The 15,580-nt window shown below is 41.1% G+C and overlaps 1 protein-coding gene across 3 annotated transcripts in view; it reads right to left on the bottom strand.

Moving 5' to 3' along the window:
- EOGT (EGF domain specific O-linked N-acetylglucosamine transferase) overlaps positions 1–15,286 on the bottom strand; it is a 31,396-nt gene extending 16,110 nt beyond the window's left edge. For 2 of the 3 annotated variants that reach the window (XR_009743815.1, XM_061455770.1), the window contains exons 1-14: positions 15,147–15,286; positions 14,654–14,700; positions 13,652–13,869; positions 12,604–12,704; positions 11,943–12,051; positions 11,757–11,851; positions 10,912–11,016; positions 9,670–9,776; positions 8,073–8,176; positions 5,530–5,622; positions 5,001–5,072; positions 4,374–4,460; positions 2,998–3,066; positions 1,632–1,693 (exon numbers count right to left, since the gene is read on the bottom strand). Coding sequence is in view for 2 of the 3 variants with exons in the window: in XM_061455770.1 (XP_061311754.1) it covers positions 1,632–1,693; positions 2,998–3,066; positions 4,374–4,460; positions 5,001–5,072; positions 5,530–5,622; positions 8,073–8,176; positions 9,670–9,776; positions 10,912–11,016; positions 11,757–11,851; positions 11,943–12,051; positions 12,604–12,704; positions 13,652–13,849 (1,202 nt within the window). In the remaining variant the exon portion in view is untranslated. Of the gene's footprint in view, positions 1–1,631; positions 1,694–2,997; positions 3,067–4,373; positions 4,461–5,000; positions 5,073–5,529; positions 5,623–8,072; positions 8,177–9,669; positions 9,777–10,911; positions 11,017–11,756; positions 11,852–11,942; positions 12,052–12,603; positions 12,705–13,651; positions 13,870–14,653; positions 14,712–15,146 lie in introns of those variants that run through there. The other variant, XM_061455771.1, reaches the window with a different exon arrangement.
- Positions 15,287–15,580: the final 294 nt, after the last annotated feature.

The following is a 15,580-nucleotide window of genomic DNA, read 5'->3' as shown; positions in this document are numbered from 1 at the left end:
GGCATGCCTGCCCATCTCAGCAAGAGTCAGTGACATGCAGAAAGAAGAAAATTAACTTAAGGGAATGCTGAAAGATAGAATTGATTTTTCAAGGAACAACACCAAGAATCATAAATGCTGCATCCAGACAAAAACTCAGCACAGAATTAAAACAAATGCAGGCATGTTTCAAAACTTCACAAGAGTTTTCCAAAAATTTGAGGGTTTTCTTTAAAGTTTTTTCAAGATTGGGGATTTTTACTTTTTTTTTTTTTTAAAAAGAGGCATCACCTCCTATAAAACCCCCCCAACAACTCAACATAAAAGACCTAAACTTTTTTAATGTAATGTAGAGGTACACAATTCATAATCGTATCACAGGATTCTGCCTAAAGATGTCGATATCCAACCTTAACTTATGCACAGTGCATCAAGAAGAAATAAGGAGACCAGGCTTTTTTCAGCTCCTGGAACTGTCACTCTCTCTCATCATTTGCCTGTAAACTCCAAATAAAGCATTCTCTTTATATGACCAGGTGTTCCCTGAGTGCACAAGAAAATGGACTAAAGACACTTGATTGTTAAGAGAGACTGACAACAGCAAAGGGAAATTACAACATGCTTCATTTGGGTATGAACACTTCATACATTGAAAAGGAAGAGAATAATGTCCCCTGACTATTTGGAAGACAGTAGAAAGAAACTGGCTTAAACAACACGGTTCTTAGCTACTTAAACTGCTACAAGGGCAGACATCAGGGAAACCCTCCTAACCATGACAGTGATGCCACAGGAGAGCTGTGGAAATCTGCAATACCGAAGGGTACTACACACAGTTTGACAAGCATGGGAGTTGTGGAAGTACTACTTGGCCAAGCTTTCAAGTAGGATGGCCTAGATGGCTTCTCAGTGGTGTCCACCCCTTTTCTTATTATAGTGCTCAAGTGCCTTCATTGACAGGGGAATTGGAGGCAACTCTTGACTCCCTCACATTGTCACTGCTTTGGTCAAAACACCCATCTCTCAGTGCAGCTTTAGTTTCTCATGCCTCCTGCATGACCCATGACAGCATCATTGAGTGGATGGGAGCTGCTGTCATTTGGCACAGGCATACATCACTTGGAAACTTTTTCTTCAAGCCATTTCTTGCTGACACAGTGCCTACTGCACTGAGCATCACAAACTGACCTCAAGTGGTGTTTTCAGGGGCTACTACAGCAGCAAATAAGCTCAGTTATTATTCATTACCAAACTAACAGTCATATAATATAAAACACTACTTTCATACAAGAGAAATCCCTGTTGGACCCATAGTTACTGCAGGGCATTAGCAAATTCAGAGTGATGGAAACACAGCTGGTTTGGGGAGAGGGGAGGAAACAAGAAGAAAAGTGATTTCAAACTTGTTCATCACATAGTAGCTTTAACCTGAGCCTATGAACCCTAGAGACTCATTCCTAAGCAGTGCATCACAGGATGGGAGTGTTTAACTAGTTCACCCACCACTCCCTGAATGACATTCTTCCTTTCTTTCCAGTTCTTGGATTTTTAACAGGTTAGACACTGGGGCACATACAGCTTTGCCTGCAAACAGCTTTCCTCAGCAATAGGCAGCATGAGATCACACTAGGTTGTTCTGTCAACTTACGTACTTGTATTTGTAGTCTACCACTTTGACCTCCAGCGTTGATACTGTTTTCAAAGCATTCACAAGCTAAGGAAGAGAATAAAAAGACAATGATTTGGTGATCTTCAATGAACTCCTCCCCTGCACTCCTGACTATCTTACACACTCCTCCTGCCCAGCCGGGAATGAAAAGGAGCGAGACAGAACATACTGTCACTGCCACATAAAGTAGAAGTTCCCCTCCTCTTGTGCCTTCCCACCTAAGATACACAAGTTATTCTTGACAGAGCAACCCCTGGAGAGCAGATGCAGATATCCTGCACTCTCACAGAGAGCTTCTGTTGAGCTTTACATGCTCCAAGACCCAATCCTAAACCACTCAGACTAGGAGGAGCAGTGGGAAGATGTGCTTGGATTTCCAAAATATATTCCAATACCTAAAGAAGCAAATTGGTAGCTAAGAAGGATTTTCAAAAATACCTTACTAGGTCAGACTCGTACACATGAGAAGTGAAACCAGGTTAGAGCCAGGCTTTCCAACCTAAAATGGCTTTCTGTAAATCACCAATCCATAGCCAGCAGTAGAGAGAGAAAGAGTCAAGTATTCTTTCTCTTACAAAAGTGTAGTAAAGGTAGGACTAACGTCTCCCTTTCTGTCATGTGCTTATCACCAGAAAACACAATACATGTAGCTCTGTGGACAGTCAAGCAGATAAGGCACACATCTAGCCATTTGCAAGCTGCCTGTTCTACCACTAAGCTATTGCATCAAACAGGCCTCAATTTCTCCCCCCATACAGTGGGGAATGATAATCCCAATTCGTTTTTGTCAGGCACTAACAGCTAAGAATGAAGACAGGTATGAAAACATTAGATTTTATCATTTTACCATAAGAGAAGCTACACCACAAGCCCACTAAGTTGTATGATTCAAAAACATGAATCAATATGAAATTTCATTAAGTTTTGAATGCACATACTCAGATACAATAGCTTCTGCATTTTAATCTGCAAGCATAACAAAGGTTTTTGTTAGAGTCGTCAGTACTGGGGATGCTATAAATACACGAGATAGTCTGAAAGTGAAATAATTTAATTTTATCAGCAGCTCTGCAGTGCCTGTTTGTTAAAGGGAAATGCTTTTAGTATTACATCTGTAGCCTTCTATTGGATACTTAAAAAAGGGCAGCAAGGTTCTGTGTCTTGTATACAGAAACAGAGACTTGCTAGAAGACATAGTAGAAGAAATTAATATTAGCACTGAACATATTTGCCTAAGATTTGTCAGCAGACAGATGTCTTGGCTACACCCCTAGAAAAAAGAAAAAAAATCAATTCAATGAGCAAAATACAACTTCTGATAAATGTTTTAAAAATAAAAGGGACCCCACCTCATCCTGGTTTAAGATTTTCCGGTAATCTGTGCTGCGTGCAAGTATTGTGACTCGGATTTTCCCATCCTAAAAAGAAAGGAGCTTCAGTGTACTGCTATGAGGCAGACTCCAAACACTTCCATATTTACTTCTGGTAGTTATTTGAGCAACATAACATGTCCCTTCTCCATGTAACAGATGATGTAACCACCTTAAAATTCACATCGTATTTTCCAACAGATGTCAAGTGTCAAAAACTTTGCAAAAGTCTGACTATTAACAAAGAATAAAACATCTTCTGAAAGATTTGTTTTATTCAGTACAAAACAGCCTTTGTATTACTCATTATACAGAAGTTTTTTAAAGTAGGGAAGCAGCTTTTAAGATGGCTTGTGCACACAATCTTTGGGAAAAAATATTTTACTTCTGTAACAGTTCCTCCTTTTTCCTCTTTAAATTAATTGGACTCATAGGGGTAAGTGTTCCAAGTGAAATAAAGAGATTTAACGGCATGACTCCCATTAGCATCAGCAGGAGAAGCATAACTAAATGCCTGTGTAGTGCTTTGAATGTGTGCCCCTCAGCGATAATACATAGGCTACTCTCTAGCAAACACTTCTAGAAGCTCAGAACTGCTGTATCTACCAATGCAGCCATTGCAACAATTTGCCGAGACTAACAGTGGGTGCAAGAGAGATGGACAGAGAGATGGTACTGGACAAGGGTCAGGACTAGATTCAACCACTGCCTTCTCTGATCCAAGCTCAGCAGTACCTACAAGGATTGGTGAGACACTGGAATGGGTTGCCCAGGGAGGTTGTGAATGCTCCATCCCTGACAGTGTTCAAGGCCAGGCTGGACGAGGCGGCCTTGCGTGGCATGGTTTAGTGTGAGGTGTCCCTGCCCATGGCAGAGGGGCTGGACCTAGATGATCTTAAGGTCCTTTCCAACCCTAACTATTCTATGATTCTATGAGGAACAAGCTCACTGCATTGCTCAGTGGGATCCCCTCTTGCTGGACTGCAAGGACAGCACCTTGTCAGTCTGCTCCAGAAGAGACCATGTGCCACACATCTTGCATAACTAGGAAGGACACAAAGGCCTTGGGACCAGAGAATAGAGACTGGGAAGAGATCCCAGGGTTGGAAGGAGGATGTTCTAAAGTCTGTCCTATGTAAATAAGACACAAAGGCAACTTTCACAAACATACACAAGTGTTTGCCTTCACAGAACAGATTGATATACTGGAAAAAAAAAAAATCACAAGCATCACGGGAAAGGACAAGAAGTTCACAATATGCTCTTATTTCCCCACTGGGTCCAGCTGGCTAATGCTATTTCTCTGGTAAAAGCCATCAGCTCCATGTTACAACTTTATTATTCAGTTACCATACCTTGGGTCCTTCTTGTGTGATATTTAATCTGTGTAACACATGCTGAGAAAATGCTCTAAACAGCCCCGTACCATGACAGCCAGAGATCTGAAATTTAAAAAAAGCAATTGTTAATGCAAAAATTTATTTTGCTCAGAAAAACCTCTTTGTGACCAGTCTTTCGCCATTCTTGTGAAACAAAAACCCAGTATCATGCACTGTGCTAAACATGGCAGTATTCATTGTAACGCAAGTGAGACTTCCATTTAGGAAGAAGCACAACTCTCTCTACAGTGTTAGAGCCTGAATGCATAAGCTAATACCCTCAGGAAAGTCTGTCACTGTGCAAGCTCTTGTGCTCTGCAAAAATACCAGTAAGTTCACAGTGCCCACCCATTAAAGAGGAATAATAACACATCTCATGAGCTGTGACACAGGACATTGCATACAAGCAGTTACTATCAACCAGCTAACATAACTTCAAAATTCTAATCTTTAGGGAAGAGCATCTCATTTGGAGCTGCACAGACCTTCAATGCAGTACATGGCATAGTAACTCAGCTAGATACTTGAGGGTTTCATTAGCTCAGATTTTATACTGTCACACATGCACCTAGTTAACACAGTGGAGACATAAAAAAGACTCACCAGTGGTGTGTTATAAAACAAGCCATATCGCATTCGAGGCAGTAATGAGAAGACTGCTTCTTTAAAGCATACCTGCGAAGGAAGATCACAAGAAGTTACACTGCACTGCTACCTTCCGCTGGCACATTCCAGGCTCATTCAGTGGGATCACTGCTTATAATGAGATAGCAATTACATGCTTCTGTCAAGAGCACCTTCACTTCCTTGATTGTGCAAATGAATAGAACAAAGACAACCCTGATCCCAAAAGAGCCCTCACTTAGGATATAAGTGTGGGAAGAGGTGAAAAAAAACACCCCAAGATAGAACAAACATGAATGAAATAAAGAAAACCAGTTAGAGAGTAAAGAGTTTAAGGCAGGCTTTAGGAGACTAAAATGAGCTCTGAATGAACGGTTACTTTAATGAAAGGTATTAAATGAAAGGTATTAATGCTTTTTTCTGAAACACCCATATCCACAAGCAGCTTGAGAAGCTGTCCTATTTGCTACCTAATGACTGAATGAAAACAGAATATAAAATTCCATACCCTTTTAGAGTCAAAGGTTTTCAAGTGTATTATTTCATAGTTGGTAAATGCCTTCCAAGTCTCACTGAACAGGTCACCATAGCCATATGAGCTCTAGGAAAAAAAGGGAAAAAACATAAGGGCATAATTAATATATAAATGCACATGAAAACTCTCTTCATGATTTACAAGTTCTGCATACAAGTTTTAATACACAGTTATTATACCTAGTCACCACCACGGGACCAGAGACAGCACAGAACAGACATTACAGAACACCAAAGCCTGCATTTACAATGGTAGTTAACTCTAATTACCTGTCAGGTAGTTAATTCTTAATAAAATGCTTTTATAAATTAGCAATCTAGACAAGTTTTCAAGCAGTGGATTAGAATTTGAGTTGGGAACAAGAAGTACCTGCTACTTTCCTCAGACACAACAGAACACAAGTTAAATTTCAATTAACAGCCACATAGGGATGGTAAAAGGCATGAACCTCAACTCCCGAGACTGAAAAAAACACCTGGGAATTCAAGTGCTGCAGTAATGTTTGAAGTCAAAAGTCACAATGAGCCTATTTCACCTTTGCCTCTGTTTTGGGACTGTCACTTGCATATTGTATATGGATCACAAATTGAAGGAAATTAACTGATTTGATGTAAGAAATGGCCAGGAAACTATGTTTTGCATTACTCTGACAAGCTACTGAGAAGTTTCTCTACAGGGCAGTATAAAAATTCCCCCCTCTGCAGCAAAGGTCTTTTAAGAACCATCTACTTCCTACAACACTGGCCCAGCAGTAGGGGCTCTTGCCTTCAAGTTTGTAACACTTCCTACACACCCAAGGGCCAAGAGTCACCATATCTTGTTCTTTGAATGCAACTAAGTATCACCTTGGTAGTCCTGGTGCAGATTCTCACTTAAAGCTTCCTTTTGACTCTGGAGCTGGTTCAGGCTACTTGGAAAGTTATGTGGAAAGTTGGGTGGAAACACACATTTGAAATTAAGACTACAAATGACCACAGATGATCTTCCAGATTAGAAGTAGAGACCTAATCTTTGTTTAGCCAGAGTTAAACAAAGCAGAAAATGAGTAGGAAATCCACTGGGTGTTGGCTTGCAGGCTGCCTCTGCAAGAGCAGGAGAGCAATGCTTGTAAAAGCATTTTTAAAGAGAGCAGGTAAGGTTGGAAAGTAATACTTTCAGCTTTGAAAATCAAGTCTCTACTTGTAATTTGGAAGATCACCTGCGATCATTCATAGTCTTAATTTCAAATGTGTACGGCCAAATCTAATTACATAAAGAAAAAGAGGGAATGACTAATAAGCTCAAGACCATCTTTCAATCAGCATGGACAGTTCAGCAGCAGTTAGCTGGTGCCATCATCTGGTTGTACATGGTAATGAACTCAAGCAGTCTGATGAGTTAGAAGACTCTTAAAATGATAGAGCATTGTGACATATACTTTGAATGCTACATTTGAAAGAACTATTTGATTCAACAGTGTGCTACAAGACCAAAAGTTGCTTCACAATGCATTTGACATCTGACTTTTTCAGAAAGGTATCAGAGCCAGATTAACAGGTCCCTGCATAACATCTAGAGAGCCTGCTTTTCTGGCAAGTGCATTTATTTTAGCTTTCAAAATGTAAGACAATTAGAAAAGGGGGTCACTTCTGGGTTTCTCATTAAATAGTGAGCAGGGGATATCTGCAGTTTTCTGCTGAATATTAGTTGTCCTACCAGTAAATACTCAGAAAGAAAACTTAGGATTTTATGAGAACAAGACAGGTGGGGGACAATACCATAGTCTGGAACTGTGCTATTTCTGGTCCCTATTACACATGTTATGTGGCATATTTCAAGTTGCCTAGTTTGTTATTTAGTTTAACCCCAGTTTGTTATTTAGTTTAACACCTTAAATACTGGCCAGTAAAACTAGTATTAAACAGTCATGGTTTCAAATCAGCAGTACAGCAGAAATAGCCCTACTTAAAAACTTCTTTTATATGTCATCGTGACATCTTAAGAGGCGATTGAGAGAAACAACTGCAAGAAGGCTATTTAAAGGAATTAAGTATTATACTCTGTTTTAATATATATATACAAGGATTTAATTTGGTTGTTTTCTCCATTACAGGTTGCATATTACTGATTCAGAAAGATGGCAGGCAGCTTTTCTTTTTAAATACAGAAGAAAGTTTTGAGTAAAGCTACTTCAAAACTCTCAGAGAAAAGAAGCGTACAGAAAACAGCATGAAATGTTCAAAAGCCACGTACTGGGAATACAGGTCATGTTATGTTTGAGATCACACCAAAAAAAGGCATAATTATGTACTAGCAAAAGATGAGCTACGAAGTAGTGTCCAAACAGCACATGATTTATTGTGGAAAGTCTGTTCCCCAAGTATTGTTTATGCACCTGTATTAACAGGATCCAAAAACTTACCAGTTCCACATGGCTAAGCCCACAAGAAAGCTAAGGACTGGCTACTAAAATCTTCAGTCTCTATAAAGCAGAAATACAATCCATTGCAAACACATTAGAACCACAGATGACTTACGGTGTCCCACATGACTATGTTGACATCAGTACTGAAGGAATTATTGATATGCTGTGTGATATAAAGATTGACGAAATCACAGAAGTGATGATACATATTAACACCTGGAAAAGAAAGAATTGTTAGCAAAATACACATTACTCCCTCCACTTTTAACTAGTTCATGCATTTGTTCCTTATTAGTGTCCTGCATTTTATATTACTTTTCCCTTGCTTCTGACTGAATGCTTTTTATACACCCTAAAGAGGGAAACTTCCAAAGGGAAAGAATTGAGGTAAGAAACCTTTTTAAACCTGTTTTTAAAAAGTACAGGGAAATAGAAGAGTGGCAAAAAACAGCATAAGAAAAATAGTTTCACAAGCTATTTCTCATTACAGTCTGCAGCTGCTTGCTGAAGTATATGAAAGCAACTTCTCCTTTAACAATAGCTAGTTAGACATACAGGAAACACTAAAAACAGCCCCTCGGCACTGATCTTAGTGTTGCTTTACTAGGCTTAAGGGAAGCTCTGTCTGCAGGACTACAAGATAGAACTTGTACTTACACATGAGCCAAAGCCCAAGTAATTCCTCAGTTTTTCTTCTCAGAGCATTCTCGTTCATTCTTGGTTTCTTAAGCTAATACCTTAAGACCATGGAGCATAAAAACTACCATGAAACAGAGGAGCTAACATAGTCCAGTTTTCTTGGTAGTGAAGACCAGATCTCAGGTTTGGAACCATGTGTACACAGTCCCTGTTTCTAAGCTTCTGACCAAAAAGAGCTGCTATGACAGGAATCAGCTGCCTTTACTGCTCACACTGCAATGTCCCCTGCCTCCCCTAAAACAACGGAGCTGAGCACAATCGCCTCCCAAGTCACACCTAGACCACCCTGCTCAAAGGTACAAACTGACAGCACAGCAACGCTTCCCCAGTAACTGCTCAGAGGCCTGCAGCAACTTTGCTTAAAATATAAGACACTGGCTTGCAGGGAAAGGGGGGGTAATGCAGTTCACAGCTGCAGTGTGTCACAGGCAGCTATCCAGTTTAACCACAGTTTACCTACAGCAGCTTGTTTGTATGTCTAAATGCTGAACATCCTCTTTCATTAACATATATCTGCAGAATATGCTGCATGAACAAAAAGGCTGGCTCCTAAAGATGCTTAGGTGCTGCCCCTCTCTGAATATCACTTCCTCTTCCATAACACTCAATACACAGAGAATCCTCAATTCCTGAACACTTACAACAAAACACATATACCCATGCTTATGTTCCATGGTATAAAACCTAACTGCCTAAATCAAAGGCTATGCTAAAGAATCTTCTGTACATCAAGTAAAAGAATGCCAAAACAAAGCCAGGAGAATGTGTGAGACAAGTGGCACGAACTTTTTCTCTTTTGTTTAATTTTATTTTATTCATTTGTGGGGAAATGTAAAAATTCTAAATTTCAGCTTTCAAGTTCATCAATGGAACTACAGGAAAAAAAAAGGGAATTAAAAAAATCACATCATTTTTCAAACATAAAAATATATTACAAATGAACTTAAAGGCATAATGTAGATGGGCAAGATGGATATGGGCTATTTTTACTGCATGAAGATACCAATTACCTGCATCTAATTTCATGAAGTATGTTGGCTTTTCAATAACAACGTCACACTTCCCATCTTCTAGAGGCCTGAAGTTTAATGCAGTAAATGTCTGGAGTTCTGCAAACCTACAAAGATTTAATCACATAGAACATGCTTTGTCATTAACATACTTAAACAAATGTACTTCATCTAAGTACATCTAAGATTTAGTAACTGTTCATCCAGTCCATTTGATTTAACAGGGCTGCTGAAAACTGATAGAGTCTGACAATTAAAATGATTTGAAATTGTAATGGAAGGTTCTTCAGGTTATAAGCTTCAAGAGGTTAAACACCACCCTTGATCTCAGGAGTGAACAGCGTTTTTGATCTACAAATCAAGGCAGTAGAGATATAACAAAGAGCCGTAGAGCCAAGATCTGTGGGTATAAGCAACTTGATCTGCATTGCCAAAGACACTTCAGCAAGATCTTCATGCTTTGGTCAGAATAATGAACGTAGATGCAGTATTTATTATTCCTGGATCTAAACAAGGATGAGCAGTTGAGATGACAATAGCAGGTAAAAGAAAAGTCTTTTCCTCCAGTGCCGCTATTCTTAACTGAAACTGACCAACAATGCAAAAAGAGGGGGAAAAAAATTAATTCTTATATAGACCTTAATGGCTTCAACTCCTCCATGTGTCATCAATTAACTGGCAATGCAGCTTTGAAGTGCTAACATGCAACTTGTGATACTTCATCACCTACTACAAAGGACCCTCTGCACTTCCTACTCAGCCTGTTGACTGTTGCCCATTTCACACTTCAAACACAGGCTCCTTAGGAGCACCACGTGAATGTATATCCAGACCAGGCACTGCTGTGGCCCCAGTGTCATCAAAGACCGTGTGAACTAGGACACAAGTGCAAACTTCAAGACATTTCACAACAAAACAATTGCCTCCTCCTATAAGCAGATCAGGCATAGGACCAGCATCTTGTCCAGAAAACACCTGAAGGTTTGAATTTCAAATTAAAAGACATTTTCAGATCATTTGCTGCTGTCAATTAGGCAAGACACAATTACACATAGCATATTTCAGAACATTTTGCATAAATGTAATTACCCAAGGTATCGAATATGAATACTCAAACTGACCTTAGAAAGGAACAACTGTTTCCTCAGCATGAAATCCCTTACACATAGCTGCTAACACCAATGAAAAAGAATAAAGAATTACTAAGAGAACTTGGAAGCAGCCTTGACAAGTGATTCTTACCAAGACTGCAGAGGGCTCTTGCGTTGACCTTCAGCCAAAAATGCCTTAACGTCAAGGGTGCAGTGACCTCCAATTTCTCCCTTCTGTAAAAAGTCTTCTTTGAATCTAATGCCAATTAATAAAAGTCTATTAGCTTTTGTGCAACAGTGCTACAAGTACTCTGTGATCTCAACCACATACTCCATTCAGCTAAGTGCTTCATACACATTTAAAACCTCAGTATTTTCTTTAGCATATATCCCACAATTCCCAAATAAAGACAGTGGTGTCCTTTGAGTTATACACATCAATTTAGAAACCAGCACTAATCTATCCAGAATGTTATTAGGAATCATTTTTACATACAAAAATGAGTAACTTAATTAGGTATTTCTACATGATTACTTACAGGAGCATCATTAGTTGTTTGAGGGGAGGGGGGTTGTTTGTTCTTAACAACAATTCCTCACTGAAATTCACCTCAGATTTCACAACCCATGTCTTCACAACATAAGAGTGAAGTGCAAGACCAGGTTTCATGAAAACAAACTGCCAACTACAAGCGCTGTCAAGATCAAGAAAGGATGTGACTGAGGACATAGAAAAGTTTCTTCCATCAGAGGAGAGGATTTCAATCACCCATCATCATTCCATAAAACTGGGAGCTTAGGTTTTTAAATAACCTGCACTGCTGATAGCAGCAGCAGATAGCAATCATGAGGTGTAGATCTCAACAGGAGCTCAGCAACAAGTCTCTGATCAGCAGTAAAGCCCATGGCAACAAGCACACTACTTTGCTAAACAAATTCTGAAGTCCCTTCCCCTGCCATCCCCTGGTTTTACTATAACAAAAGCAAATCAGAGACCTGTCGTGGTTCCTCTTTACAGTTCGTAAGTCAATGTACAAGTTTGTGGCTCTGCAATGCTGAAGGTACTGAGAACAGGTCAGAGATGAATCTCCCTGTTAAGAAAAGCAGCAGGAGGATTTAGTCAGTGACAAAAATTACATGTAAAATCAAGTGAAAAGTATCACATCTATTAGAAATACCTACTGTTGCTGCAGGCTTACAATGGGTTTTCATTTCATTGAGCCTCTCTCGAATGTAACCAAAGTCAGCTTGTTTCCAGAATATCTGTTGGGCTGTCTCAATGTCACTTGCCCTGATATATGAAGGAGAGAGGGAAAAAAAAAACAAAAACCAAGGTCCATTGCTCAGTTCTAGTAATAATTTTAACAAATAACATTTTTCCTGCTGAAAGTGAAACAGAAGAACCAGCCAGTTGCTTTATTGACATGTAAAATGCAAAACAGGAAGCAATTCGCCAGCTGTCTGTTAAGTGAAAACATCAATGACAATTTAAAGCTACTCTCCCGTAAAAGGGTATAAAATGTTTTTTAACATTTTTCCCTCTGCTTTTAAAGCTAAGAAAGGAAATACACAGTTATTTTCAGAATCTGAATTCAAGGCTAAATCAGAATAATGAAAACATTGTGGCAAGAAGCATTTCAAATGGTATTTTCTTCCTTAGAAAGTTAAATCTTTCATGCCATGTTGAAAGACATCTGTTATGTATAAACACACATGTATGTACACACACATATCCACAAAGAATCATCCTTTAAACTCTAAACATCACAGTAACGCTCATTTCACAGCTAATCTGAATGTGGGTGCTACACTGGGTTTTTTATACCTTGAAAATGAAACTTACCATCCAGTTTCAACATAATCACACACTGGGTAACTGAACCTGTGATCTGACTTACAAGATTTCTCATAACCCCAGCAGGATTTTAGCTTCTTCAAGTTTTTCTGTAACACAGAATGAGTGAATCAGGTTACACAACAGTAAAATGGAAAATGACTTAAATTGGTTGTCAGCTTATAAACTACCTCTCGCTAATAAATCTTGCATAAAAGGCTTTCAGTTTGGTCTGTTCTCAGTTTCAGAAAGAACACTCAGATTCTTTATGCACAGCCATGCTCCAAAGAGGACACATGCGAACAGCAAAATTATCCTTGTCTTTAACGTGTCTATCCCAGGACAAACACCTTTCCTGACCCAGTAGGTAGGAGTCCACATCACTGACAGATACAGATAACAAAGTTAAGCTTACACAAAGTACAGTGCTCCAAGCTCCAGTTTGTGTGTACCATTGCTCCCTAAGCAAATCTGTAGACATGGTCTTCTGCAGTGCTGTAGGAAGCCAGAGAAGGGGAGCACAGCTCCGACCCTTAACTCTGCAAAGCAGCTCCAGTCTGAGAGACACAAGAAGTGCTCCCAGGCCACACGTAGTCCAGATCCTCAGGTTCACTGTCCCTGCTTCAGGTAAATGAATTACATGCAACCACAGAGTAAGACTGAATCAGTGTTTCACTGATTTGCCTATACTCTTGGCTCTTCTGCAAAAGCACTACAGCATGCTGAAAATCACAGGCCCAGAAATCACTAACAGTTCTTAGTTCAAACACCTTTCACATGCACAAGAGTTACTCAGATGAAGATCATCATTCCAGCTCTGTGACAATTAAAAGAAGGGGGATACAAATCTTGCAAACCAGTAGATAGAAAATCCAGTTTTATGACAGCATGAGATGCAGGAAGAGCTCTGTACAACTATTCCAAAAGCCCAATTCCAATTCCCAGTGGAACTGACTAATTGGCAAGGAAACCAATTCATCCCCATTTTTAACTGCTGTGACTCCAAGAAAAGAACACCCCAATATTACATTTGATTAAATAGAAAAAGCAAACCTACTTTATATGGGCAATGAGAGTCCTGCTGACAGATGCCAGCAATATGCTGGTTATTGTGCAGAAAGTAGGGAATGTGCTCATCTGGCAGGTTGATAGCACTGTAGCTATATAATGGCTCTTCTGGAGTGTTTTTGAACTCAGTAAGGTTTTCAGCCAGAATTCCTTGCAGTAGCAATCCAAACACAAGCAGCATGAACATGGCAACCTGTGAGCTCCGTACTTATTAAACAAATAAACATAAAAGACACTTAATGTTTCTGCATCATGGCACATTTCAAGCATACAAGACAATATTCAACCATATAGTCAAAGAATTCATACTTGTATTTCTGGGGCGATTTCTTTTTCCTAGCAAAAGTAAAACCACTAAGAGACTAGATTGTACAACCTCAGGATTATCTTTGAGTCATTAGTCATTGAGGGCTATTAGCAACCGGCAGTCAGACTAAAATGGGTGTGTTTACTTTAGCTGAATCCCACAGGATCCTGAGAGTTCAAATGTGGAAACTAAGTATAGACCATATAATATCGAGCCAGCAGGAAGAAAATGTAGAAGTCCTGGGGGGAGGGGTGAGAAGAGGAAGAACTTTAGTTTAAAAATAAGTATAAAAAGAATACATTCTCCACTTTGGAAGAAACTAATAATAAGCTGCAGGAAAACTATGCGGTCACAAATAAATGGTCAAAATTAAGTCTCTTTCAGGGTGCTCATTTTTAGTAGTTTACATCATGTTAAAGAAACTTTGAATACTAAGTTACTAAATTAACTATAGTTAATTTTACATATACATATCTATATACTGTAAACCAGACTAGGTACCTTTCTGGTAATGCAACCTTCTCATCAAACACCCCTCCTTTGAACCATCAAACTTCCTGAGAAAACAAAACGATGGCCTATACCTAAAAAAAAACCTTTTCTGGCATTATAATTTGTCAAAATTTGCATGCTTGCTTGCAACTGAAGCCTTTAGCAATATTCCTACAACATAAGTAGTTTTACCTGTTTGGTTCCAGGAGAACTGCTTCAGATTTCCCAAGTACGGAAACCTGGTGGGGGGTGAGGAAAGCCGAGTTAAATACGTCCTGCTTCTTGAGAAACGCTCATAGCAAGGAGAGCAACTCTCTAACAGCCGGGCAGCCTTTCTGACCGCTCTCGGTACTCGGATCCCTGCAAGAACGCACTCTGCTCCCCTTTCTTTCCCCGTGGCAGGCACCGCGGGCAGGGCGCGGATCTCGTGGGGGTCCCACCGCACTCCATCCCCAGCTCAAACCCAGCGCTGCGGTGCCCGGCTCCCCAGCGCGGCGCCCTGGCTGGGGATGGGTCACTTGGGGCAGGCACCAACACTCAGAGCCAGACGCAGCCTCTGGCCCACTCTGGACCCGGTGCTGGTCCCACGATACTAAGACCCGTCTGGGACCCCAGCCCGCGACAGACCCTGTGCTGGGCCCATAGCGAGCCCCATCCCGCCCCGCCCTGAGCCCACGGCGGGCACCTCAGCTCACCTCCGCTCAGCCCCGCTGGCCCCAGGGAGCCCCGCGGCCCATTGGACCGGCCGCTCCTCCCGTTACCCGCTGGCCGACGGCCTTAATCCTCATGCCGCCGCGGCTGCTGTCAGGGGGGGAGCAGGAACGGCCCGGCCCGGCCCCGCGGTGAAAAGCGCCCGCCGTGAGAGGGCTGCTCCCGCCCCTCCTTCACACCCGCGGGCAGCGGAGCGGGGCCGGGCGGGCGGCGCCGCCACACCCCGTCCCGTCCCCCTGTCCCGTCCCCCTCAGCAAGGCGCAACCGCGCCCGGAGCGCTGCTGCCGGATCCCGCCCCACCTGGAGGCGGTGGGAACGCTGAGGGAGGAGCCCGGCCAGGCCCTGCGGCACCTGCCCGGAGCCTTGGCCCTGAAGCGGGAGCGGCGCTGCCTTCCTCCCGCTGCCGGA

Source organism: Pezoporus flaviventris, unplaced genomic scaffold (assembly GCF_033815535.1).
Source record: "Pezoporus flaviventris isolate CSIRO_AGI_PZ_B2104156 unplaced genomic scaffold, CSIRO_AGI_Pfla_v1 ptg000021l, whole genome shotgun sequence".
In the NCBI taxonomy this organism is placed as follows: Eukaryota; Metazoa; Chordata; class Aves; order Psittaciformes; family Psittacidae; genus Pezoporus; species Pezoporus flaviventris.
This window is presented reverse-complemented; position numbering and strand designations above follow the sequence as displayed.